Source organism: Emys orbicularis, chromosome 25 (genome assembly GCF_028017835.1).
Source record: "Emys orbicularis isolate rEmyOrb1 chromosome 25, rEmyOrb1.hap1, whole genome shotgun sequence".
Classification (NCBI taxonomy): domain Eukaryota; kingdom Metazoa; phylum Chordata; order Testudines; family Emydidae; genus Emys; species Emys orbicularis.
In genome coordinates, this window is record NC_088707.1 from 8577948 (window position 1) to 8590242 (window position 12295).

Sequence of the window (12295 nt, forward strand, 5' to 3'; positions counted from 1 at the left end):
AGACATCCATGCTTTAAAATATATTACAACAATGAACATATTAGATTATATATATTTAAATATAGCAACAGATCCTGCAGAACTGACCCATGAACTGTGTCCGCTGTACACAGAAGAGTTCAGATGGCTCAGCACAGTGAAATGGACATTATCAAATTTGGACATTAGGTGAATATTTGAAGCATATGCAAGAAAGACTTCAGGAAACCTTGAGAAAATGGCCCAATTTTGAACTCACTGACACCAGTGAGAAGATCATAATAGGCTTTGTTTGGATACAAACAAAGTAATGGAAATAAAATGGAGGGAAAAAATAGTTCTCTTTGGTGGGCAATACAAAAGTGCTCCCTCCAGTATATTTAAGTACTTTGTACACTCTAGTTTTAAATGACTCGAATGAAGTGATTTCTACCACTTCCACATTCTAACAGATCTCCCAGTTACGAAATCTTCCCTGATATTCCACTCACAGTTTCCTTCGCTTAGCTGCATCCCTTTAGACTTAGTTATACCACCTTGGATCACCGTAGAGTACATTTCTACTCTTCTTACTTTTCAAATTGTAGACATGTAGTTTTATTTGATTAGATTAGATTAGATAGATATCTGCACAAACACACACTTAAAAGTACCAGAGGGTCAAATACCCTATGCTTTTCCTCAATAATTGGTCCAGAAATTTTTCATGTTTTGTTTTCACTCTGGTTATCCATAACAGATAATCACTTGCGTTTCCTTCGGTTTGTCTTTTCTCATTTTACCCAGAGATTTCACTAATACTGATCTTCATTATTAAAATGTAAATCATTGGACTTGTGAATATTTTTGACACGTGCCCCCCCCCCCCCAATTTCTTCCTTCCCAGGAATCAGTGTAAACTATCTGGTGGGTACGCTGCTCAAGTTCTGCCCACAGTTACAAAATAGCTGGCTGTTTCTAATTGATCGGCAGTGAATCAAAGTTAACAATGGTGCAACTTCAAATTACTATCATTAGATTTCAGAGTTAACACAACCAAGGTAAGGATGGATTGTTCATGCCTTTCAGTATTATCGTTGCATGTTGTCTGCTGATTCAGGAACTGGTCACTTTCAAAAGGTTTTCATCACAATCTCAAGGATAAGAAATCAAGTGCTGGTACCAAGCATGCCTCGTACTGACTCAATCTGACCTTGTTCTTTCTCATCTTTCCTACTTAGAGATTACCCCTCTCAAAGTTTCCAGATTCAACAATGATTTCAGCATGTTTGTTATAGCACCTCCTAAGCTGTTGGTAGTAAGGAAAACTGCAGGGCTTGAATAGTTAATGAAAGAGTTCCCCATCACCAGGTTTCAAAAAATCTCTCTCAATTTCAATTTAAAAGAAAGCCAGGATCCTAAGCCCCGGTGCAGGCAAAAAAGAAAGATTCCATCATTGTTAAAATATACTTACTGGTGTGCAGACGACTATCTCTGCCCCCTCCTGTAGAGCTTTGGCTTGTTCCCACATACTTCCTCCTCCATACACTGCTACCGAGCGCAGGTTATACGCCTTACCAAAGCGTTTACATTCAGCATGGATCTGAAAGTTGCAAACAAAGCAAAGCACAGCTCAGATTAGAGACTCAAACAAAAAGGTCTCTCGCTCTTGGAAATATCAACTAATTCTTAAATCCCACCATCTCAAACTTGGTCTTAATGTAACTCAAGGGAACATATTACAAATCCTCAAGCTTGAATTCTGCTCTGAAATACATATGTGAAGCTCCCATTAACTTTACTTGGAAACCTATCCATGCATCCAGCTGCAGAATTTGGACCACAGCATTTATACAGAACTTTTCAACTTCAAATCATTTTACGAATATTAACGAACCTCAGCAATGTCCTTTTGAAGCATATATTGCTATATTATATATTCAGCATTCAGGAACAACATAACTGACATTATTATTAGTTATGACATTAATAGTAGTATTAGGGCATGTCAAGTATCAATAGGATACAGCATAGGTCAGAATTGTACCAATCTGTAATTAACATACATAGTTTTTATAGATTTGACGCCTGCTTCCTGGGGCTACTCACTCCAAAATAATGCAAACAAATACACCTCTACCCCCATATAACGCGACCCGATATAACACGAATTCGGATATAACGCAGTAAAGCAGAGCTCCGGAGGGGGTGGGGGGGGCACTCGGGTGTATCAAAGCAAGTTCGATATAACGTGGTTTCACCTGTAATGCGGTAAGATTTTTTGGCTCCCGAGGACAGCGTTATATCGAGGTAGAGGTGTATTTCCATGACAAGAAGAGTGCTGTCTAGATACAAGAGTAGGGGACGGGTAGTCCGATTTCCACGTTCTAGTCCTAGCTCTTTCATTGATTTGGGTGACCTCAAGCAAATCATTTTACCTCTTTATACTTGTTTCCCCTTCTGTAAAAGGGAGGTAATACCAACCCACTTCATAGGTATATTAGATAATTAGTTAATATCTATAAAGTTGGTTGAGATCCCAGGATGAAAGGAGTTACAAGTGTAGACCATTATCTTAAATTATAAACCAGGGCATTGACCCACAGTTCCATCTTTTTCAACAGATTATTGCAGTTCATCTGCTAATTTCTCTTGCACAGAGATCTGTCATGTTCTATGAGGAAACAGTGCTAACAAATATACTATGTATATTATGTACCTACCTGTTGGCAAAGCTCTCTGGTTGGGCACACGATCACTGCAATGGGACCATCCCCTGGCTCCAACTCCTTTTGATCCATGATGTGGATCAACATCGGCCAGATAAAGGCTGCGGTTTTCCCACTGCCAGTCTTAGCTATGCCAATCATGTCTCTGCCGCTTAATGCAACCGGAACACCCTGAAAATAAAAACACATTCTAAACCCATGCGTCAGCTAACACATAAATAGACTGATAAAACAGAAAGATTGAAAGCCCATACAATCAGGATGACAAGATGGCACAAGGGATTGGTAACCGGCTATACACACTTCCATATCTAGGTTGCCAAGTTCAGGTCTGGATGAACTTGTTAGAGGACTGAAGTTATTAGTACTTCAGGGCTGTTTTGTGGCCTATGTGAAATCAATGGCAAGGGTTCAGTACAGTACTCAGTGGATAAATATACATATCACAAACACAATTGAAATTCCCGCTGAATCTTAGCAGAGGGGTCAAGAGACTGAACAACCCTCTCTCGGGGGTGTCCCCTCTCTCTTGGTCCAGATGTAGGCACACTGGTGGGGTGGTGAAGAGAAGCTTTCAGTGCTCCTGACCATACTATACCAGTACTGAGCTGTGATGTACTCACTTTATCTCTAAGTGCTGCCAATCCAGCATTTTTCAGCAGCAGATATTTTTATTCGCTGCAATATAGACTAACCTCACATACACCAACCCCTAAACACAGCAAAGTCTGAGGAATTTTATCAATGTTAGACATAACTTTAAAAAATCCCATATATTTATTGCGTTTCTTAAAATATAAAAAAAATGCAGCTACAGAAAGGTTGGCTATAATCTTACACTACTGACTTACAGCCTCACTCTCCTGTTCTAACCGGCTACGTATGCAGTAGAATCCCTTGCACATGCACGGCAATAGAGGTGGGCCCACTTCACTGAGGCAATGGAATACATTCCAATAGCCAAAAACAAAACCAAAAAACCACTTCCCATGTAGCCTACCCATCCTACTCATGGTGCTAGTTAGGTGTGAACTGTTTGCTAGTATAAGGTTCTCAATGTGCTGTTCTTTGTTCATTTTGTGCAACACTTATTTTTAAAGCAACACAGTAAATATAAAAAGGGAACATCTAGCAGTGCCATATATTCCCCTGAGCAACAGGATAATGGCTTACACCTGCTACAAATCCTAGTGGGCGGGCCAATTAAAAAAAAAAAAAGACGACTTTATTTACATTTATTTTAAAAAGTAGCAGGTAAACCTATTTTTTACAATAAGATTAAAGTAATTTGCATGGATGTACGTGAATTATTCATCAGGATGGCTTAATATAGGCAATCACAATTGCTCACAGCTTCATATGGACTAAGGGTAATTTTTGCCTACAATTCTTCTGCTTTTAATGCTAGAGGAATAGGAAGTAACAGTACTCACCTGACACTGTATAGGAGTGGGCTGGGTATACTCAGATTTCCGAATTTGATGCATAAGCTGTTCATCAAATCCAAAATGAGCAAAACTACTGCCAGGTCTGGGGGGAGCTGCACCAGAGACCTAGAAATAAAAAGATACATGTACAGTACGAAATAAAAACTTGGAATTGGAAAGAGAAAAGCAGAGAAGTCTTTACACAAAATTAACATAACATTTTTATATCAAGAAGACACATTTTCATTTTGACAGAAATAAGGTTAACGCAGTGTAAATGCCATAAGATACAAGTTTGGAGCATTTCAGACTACAGGAACATGAATAACAGCATACATCAAAGTTTTGTCTTGTAACTCTTCCAGGTAGATGTTGCAGGAGCAAACAAGAAGACTTCCTAAGTTTGCATTAACGTAGTCCATGGTAGTGTCCACTGGGGGAGTTACAGCACACTTTGGTTACACTTTGGTGGTATGCTGCTATTCACAGCCCCATAGTCCAGAACCGAGGGACAGCACAGACAAGCCCTGAGACTCTCAAACCCCTGTGTGGTAGCTGGATAATATAACTTTTTTACAAATGGGGAAACTAATGAGAAAGAGAAATTAAATAATCTGCCTAACTCACACAATGATTTAGCTGGGACTCATATCCAGGCATTCTGACTCTCAGAGGCAGATCATCTCAGTTATTTTTTATTTACTGCAGAGGATAAAAAAACTGCAGAACTGGCCATATACAGCAAGAAAAAGATTACTGCTCTGGATTCAACACAGAACTGTTATTGCATAATGAAGGAATGAGTCTGAACAATAAATTAAATTAGGTTTGAAATGGTCAATTGTATTTAATATTTCACCATTACCAAAAAAAAAATCTCAAAATAAATGACATGGAGCATCTGATTTCCAAAGGTGTCCCAGGATAAAGCACAAATGACAGAGGACTGATTCCCTTATCAAACATTACTACAGTTGCATTTCTCCACAGTACAATACCTTAGTCTAATTCAAGAGAATGTGATTGTAGTACTTCTGTTTTTGTTTTTTTTCCTATGGCAAGCAAACTGCTTCCTTGGGAACCAGAGTTATTAAACTCCTTGATTTATAAACACAAAGCAACATCCCTAAACTTAACTATGCCAATAAAAAAAAGTGTGGAACTTCTGAAAGTATATACAAATACATTTTACTTTATTCCTCTATGCATAGGTTGAGTGAGTTAGACAGAGTTTTAATGTTGTTAGATAAATGAGATGGGTTTTGTATAATGTGCCTAGACAAATGGGCAAGCATGTTTAATATAAATGAAGGACACTGTTTTCCTCATATTTGCAGACATGTCCCATACCCGTGTTGAGTATATACAAACCCTTTAAGAAATGTAAACTGCACTTGAAATACCTTGGCCAAGATTTTCAAATGTAACGGATGGTCTTGGGTGTCCAACACGAGATGCCTCAAAGGGCCTTAACTTTCAGGAAGTGCTGAGCACCTGCTCTCTGAAAATCAGACCCCTTTAGGGTGTCTCAAGTGGTCTCAAAATCACTGTCCCTTGTGAAAGTCTTGGGCATAGTAACCACTAAAGTAATCCAAGGGGTGAAAGTGAGGAGTCCTGGGAGTATGGTCTTGTTTCCAGCTTACCCGTAGATTCAACTTATGTCGTAGTTCCACTATCTGCTGTGGGGTGAGGCTGCTGATTTCTTCGTGCTCCTCGTAGAAGTTCTTCTCAAACGGAGGGTATTCAATCTGCAGGTTCAATTACTCACAGTTAGTCTACGAGACAGGAATCCATTCTGTACACTGGATTTTGGCAGGGAGGTTTGTCCTTTTCTGAGCAAAGTCTTAACCATCCCCGAAGTTAGCCAACAGCTGGTCTGGGAGGATGATTGTTTATTTGAATTAATTTCAATAAAGAGAACACTATGTGGCACAGCAGTGAAATGCTGTCTACTATCATTGGCTGTACAAGAGAAGTTTGTTTCACAGCTAGTTTGCTTTTTCCAGCAGCCTTCTTCATACCACCTAAACGTCACTGAGTGGCTCTAGTCACTCAGTGAAGTCTAGCTGGTGAGATGACAACATAGTCAACAATTTTTAACTGAGTTCATTCACGCTTCTTGACTCCACTACCGCCCTGGACATCCCTGACACTTATTCATCATTCTGTAAAATACGACCTTAATTTCTTACCATTCTTTTCCTTACAACTCTCACCTGTAACCCCCTAGTTCTGTTCTGCTCAATTTCCTCAAACAGATCAAGATTAATTTTATAACCACCGTTAGCTAACTTAACCCTTCAATCAGGTAGCTATTTTGAGGTGCTCCACAAATCTGGCTCATTAGGCTGAGGAAGACACAAATTCCTTAAGTTAAAACCCAGTAGAAGAAACTCCATCCCTACCTCTGAATGATCAATAGGTGGAAGAGGATCTATGACTTTTTTGGACGGTGAAATTGGATTCCCATCACTATCATATTCCAAGTTATCCTCTTCCTCTTCTGGGACCACACCAGCAGTAGGGTTTTCTGCCATGTAGCGAAAATAAGCTTCCTGCAGCAAAACACATCAGTAAAATCACACACAAATACAATGGGGGAAATACTACTGTATTTTTGCTTAACTGGTGCATATATTAGATGGTCACTCGCTTTAACACCTACCATTGAAGGACAACATGTTCACTAGAACAGGCTCTTCTAGTAAACAGCAATACTAGTAAAGTCCAGAGGAAAGAATCAGAAGAAATGAAGAAAGCTGCTGTAATGTTCACTTAGTACCACAAAATGCTTTAAAAACTTTTTTCTTCTTCAAAAGACTGATTAAGAAATGTTTGTACCAAGAAATGTCATGTGTTATGCTTTATTAAATGGCAGGGTCCATTCTTACATCCACAGACTACAGAACAAAAGACTTCCCTTTAAACATGGAAGTTTGAACAAAAAGTCACTTTTTTTTTTTTTTTTTTTTTTTTTTAAAAACACCCCCCCTAAAATGCCTCAAATGTTTATTTTTCACCTCCTCCCACCATCCTCTGAGTGAGGAAAAGTTGTTTTGCTTCAACATACTAATGGACAGTCAACACCCCATTTCAGTGAGAAAGAAACAATTCCAAAAGAACCCTTCAAGAGAGACACAAGTTGGAACTCACTGAAGGCACAGGAAGATCCCACCCTAGACATCTAACAAAGATGCACATCTACTGTAGAGACTCATTTAGCTCTCACTGTTAATCAGCAAACCAAAACAGTCTCATGGGGAAATGGGTGTCTCATCTGACTTCTCAGCAAAGATTCAGGGCCAGATTTCCAAAGTCCAGTGCATGTACCTGAGTGCAAATGTTTGCACTTGTCTAACTTTCGCATGTGCATTCACCAAGCCAATTAGCTGCTTAACTAACCATCTCTGCATATAATTTGCATAGTATCAGGTATTTGCATGCATAAATTAGCTTCACTCAAATGTATACAGTTACAGCACTTTGGTGTGGTCCTACATTACTGAAACTAAAAGAATAGTTACTAACAAATCACAAAGTATCAAATAATTAGGTTTACATGTCAAATAAATGAATAAAGTACATTTTGAAATGAAGTCTCTTTTCTTCATTTATTATCTGTGTTAGGGCATGTCTACCAGTACACTTACGGCATGGCAAGCTAGGGTGTAAAACTGCAGTGGTCCCAGCATGCTGCACACTAAGTGTCCATGTGGACCCTACTGCAGTCACAGTACAGCAAAGCATACTAGGGAACTTTTAGTACATACCAGCAGAGTTCACCCAGAGACTTCGTAAGCAGCATGCTGGTGTGTTGTTGATTCAAACTCCAGCTTGCCGCACAGTAAGCGTATGTGTAGCCATGCCCTTATTGTATTGCCTCATTCAGGTTTGGGGCCCTAATTGTGCATACAGAGTAAAAGCTGATCGCTGCCCTCAAAGAGCCACAAAATCTGGCTGACAAGTCATCAGAGCGACTTCCCATGGTTCCACTGTAGCTCTGTATTAGATGACTATGATCTAGATGGAAGAACAAACTGCCTCCGGGGATAGAAGCTTGGCACAGCAACTTGGCTGACCTAGCAGCTGTTGAGTGGGTAATGTTTCTGAGAAGACGGATCTCAGACAAATTTAAAAAGATTTGGTCTAACTTTCTAGAAACCTTTCATTTATTCCTAACAGATGGAAACTGAGACATCACTCTCCCCTCCCTTCCCTGCCCCCACTTCCTTCCTCTCCCTCCCATTTCTTTTCCTTTCTGTTCTTCTCTTATTTGGGATGGGGGAAAAGGGAGAGTGTGGAACCAATATAAATAAAAGATATTACTATAACCAGTTTAGATGAGGCCCAGAGGTATTGAAAACGGTGTGTATTTTAAACTATATCAGCTGAAAGATCCTCTCACATACAAGTTAAGGAACTGTGAGATTTTTCTCCCAATATTCTTTATTTCTTTTCTAAAGCATCTGAAAGGCAGGGACAACAGGGAAACTAGTAGGCTCTCTCGATGAACTTCCAAGTTTGTTTCAAATGGTATTCAAGTTTTGCTTGTACCTAAGTAGTTCGATTTGGGGGGGATAAAATAGATAGAAAGACTGCATAGGAACTCACTTGGTCATCTTCCTCTTCAATGTCATCTCGAATACCCCTGGAAAAACAAGCGGAGAAACAAACTTCCCTGCAAATGTTCCACATACCCAGCTCTGTATTGTCACTTGATTAGTGCTGAGCTCCATACTTTAGTGGAAGACACAACACTAACAACATCAAGCAGCAATTAAATCAGTGTATAATCCCAACCCACAGGAGTTTTCATAATACATAATCCTGCACAAGCTTCATTTTACTTCCACTAGCATGGCTGAAGATTAGGAATTCTTTAATGTGGATTCTACTGTGAAAGTTTTTGAAAAGTGAGCATTTTGGTTTAAGTCCCTGGCGTTACCAAAAGAGGTTATTACAAGCCCATAATTAGAGAGGGACAGGAACCAGGAAGTCTGCATCCAGTTCAGAGCTTCCCCAAAGCCGGTGGTGGTTTGGATCCAGTGTTCTGTTTCAGGCCTATGAACAGCCTGATCAACGCCATGCAATATAGACTATATTAACACATTTGATGTTCGCAGCAAGTATCAATGGTACCTAGTTATTTCACCTGATCAAGACAGACAGGCAAGCTTCCCCCTTGTAAATCTGCTTCTGAGCTCAAAATATCTCAACTGTGGGGAGCAGCATGTGGCACTGCTCTTAACTCCTGAACTAGGTTTGGAAGAATCTCAGTATTTATTGCAAGGTTTTGTTTATTTCTAAATTTGTCTGTGTTGCAATGGTTCTTTCACCAGATGATCCCAAAAGGAGCCATCTATTCTAATAAATATGGTTTTAGACAAAACCAAACATTCCTAATCACTGGGGAGCAAATAGCTTCATCTGGGCCAGTCTGGCAAGCTAGTAGCAATGCAATGCGTTGCCATGCAGGGATCTCAGTTGAATCCCTCAGTCCCTAGTTTGCATGGCCTGGGATTGCTGGGCAAAGAGTACCTGAATCACACTTGGGAACAATGTCCTTTGGATATTGCTCAGGGCGGCAGTGACTGGCTCGGTAGGGAGCCATACCCAGTTTTCCTTGGCTTGTGTAGGGGCACAGATGGTTGCTGCAGCGTAGGAAGAAAAGTCGTCGGTGATCCTTCCCAAATAAAATAAAAGCCTGGTTTGTTTTCTTATAAGTGAATCTTCCAGTATGTTTTGTTTTGGGGTGCCTCAAAGGATTCTGCTCATCTATCATCTGATGCTATTTTACTGCACAAAACTTTAGCCACTGGAAGGGATTCTATGCTCTGGTTATTTACTATATTTACATTACATGGATCTAAAGAACCAATTAAGTTTAATGTAAAATGGACAAGATGGTTTTTATAAGCCTTGAAATGCTCTAAACACCCTTACAAGGCAGGATCTGAGAGATACAGAAGAGAGCTTACTTTGTATTCTTTCTTTCCTTGTCTTTCTCTTCAAGTCTCTTCATGTCTCGAGCTGCTTGATCCTAAGAGGACACAGAATTGTATCACATAACAGCAAGGATAAAGCTTATAAAGGAAAATTCCTTATTGCAATGTTGTTTATACAAAGGGATGAATGACCTTACAAAACATGGTAATAAATCTGAAGGGGGGGGAAAAAAGGCAGTCATATTGTAATAGGACCAAAGTAATCAGAGCTTGGTTATTCCATCAAGCTGCAGGAACAGCACTTTTGGGATTCAGCCGTCTCTCATTCCATGTCCTATTATGCTAACCATATCATGCTACTGACTAATCCTTTGGGAGTTCCTAGGCCAACGATTTCCAACACTGTTCTTAAAAAGAGTTTTCTCCACACACACATCAGTCAGGAAAGCTGTGCTAGAACCCAGCTAGCACCAACTGTCTTTAAACATAATTGCAGCTAGCAGAATTGATGCCAGGGCATAAATCATTAAGATCAAAGTAACAAAAAAGCTTAAAATACTAGCTTTGTTACTTACAATGAATTGTGTTGTACTGCCTTGTTAGATCTTTGGCGATGTTATAGTTCATCTGAAGGTTGAAGGCAATTTGGGTGAAAGTAATCATGAAATGATAGATTTCATGATTCTAAGGAAAGGGAGGAGAGGAGCAGAATAAAGACAATGACTTCAAAAAATCAGATGTTAAACTCAGATAATTGGTAGTTAAGGTCCCATGGGAAGAAAATCTAAGGGAAAAAGGAGTTAATGAGAGATGGCAGTTTCTCAAAGAGATAATATTAAAGGTGCAACAGCAAGCTATGCTGATGCAAAGAAAAGACAGGAAGAATAGAAGGGAAAGATAGGAAGAAGGAAAGAAGCAGCCAATATGGCTCCAATCAGGAGCTCTTTAATGCCTGAAAATCAAAAAGGAATCCTACAAAAAGTGGAAACATGGACAAATTGCTAAGGAGGCATACAAAAGAACAGCATAAGCATGCAGGGACAAAATTAGAAAGGCTAAGGCACAAAAAGAATTACACCTAGCAAAGGACATAAAAGGCAGTAAGAAGAGGTTCTATAACTACATTAATAGCAAGAGAAGGATGAAGAAAAGTAGAGGTCCTCTACTTAGAGGGGAAGGAGAGCTAACAACTGGTGACATCAAGAAGGCTGTGATGTTTAATGCCCATTTTGCTTCAGTCTTCACTAAAGAGGTTAAAAGTGATCATATACGTAACACAATTAACAACAACAACAACAAGGGGGATGGAATGGAAGCCAAAATAGGGAAAGAACAGGCTAAAGAATATTTAAATAAGTTAGATGTATTTAAGTCAGCAGGAGCTGATGAAATTCATCCTAGGGTACTTAAGGAACTAGCTAAAGCTATCTCAGAACCTATAGTGATTACTTTTGAAAACCCTTACAGGGCAGGTGAAATCCCAGAGGCCTGGAGAACGGCAAACATACTACCTATCTTTAAAAAGGGGAACAAAAAGGACTCAGGACAGGATAGACCAGTCGGCCTAACTTCAATACCTGGAAAGATACTGGAACAAACTATTAAACAATTAATTTGTAAACACCGAGAGGATAATAGGGTTACAAATAACCACCAAGATAGATTTGTCAAGAACAAATCATGCCAAACCAACCTAATTTCCTTCTCTTTGACAGTTACGGTCCTAGTGGATGGGGGGGCTATAGACATGATGTCTTGATTTTAATAAGGTTTTTGACACAGTCTCACATGACGTTCTCATAAGCAAAATAGGGAAATGTGGTCCAGATGAAATTACTATAAGGTGGGTGCAAAACTGGCTGAAAGGCTGTACTCAAAGAGTAGTCATCAATGGTCCACTGTCAAATTGGGGGGACTTATTTAGTGGGATCCTGCAGCGGTCTGTCCTCGGTTCAGCACTATTCAGCATTTTTATTAATGACTTGAATAATAGAGTGGAGAGTATGCTTATAAAATTTTCAGATGATAGCAAGCAGGAAGGGGTTGCTAACACTCTGGAGGACAGGTTTAGAATTCAGAATGATCTTGACAAATTGGAGAATTGGGCTGAATTCAACGAGATGATTTTCAATAAAGACAAGTGCAAAGAACTTAGGAAGGAAAAATCAAATGCACAACTACAAAATGGGGATAAACTGGCTAGTAGGTAGTGAAAAAGGCTCATATTATCCTGGGA

At 39.5% G+C, this 12295-nt stretch overlaps 1 protein-coding gene across 1 annotated transcript in view; it reads right to left on the reverse strand.

Moving 5' to 3' along the window:
- The window catches only part of DDX42 (DEAD-box helicase 42), a 32400-nt gene that overhangs the window by 15253 nt on the left and 4852 nt on the right, over positions 1-12295 (reverse strand). Inside the window, exons 5-11 of the mRNA XM_065422522.1 lie at positions 10093-10154; positions 8726-8762; positions 6520-6669; positions 5758-5862; positions 4121-4240; positions 2682-2858; positions 1433-1561 (exon numbers count right to left, since the gene is read on the reverse strand). Coding sequence (XP_065278594.1) covers positions 1433-1561; positions 2682-2858; positions 4121-4240; positions 5758-5862; positions 6520-6669; positions 8726-8762; positions 10093-10154 — 780 coding nt within the window. The remainder of the gene's footprint in view (positions 1-1432; positions 1562-2681; positions 2859-4120; positions 4241-5757; positions 5863-6519; positions 6670-8725; positions 8763-10092; positions 10155-12295) is intronic.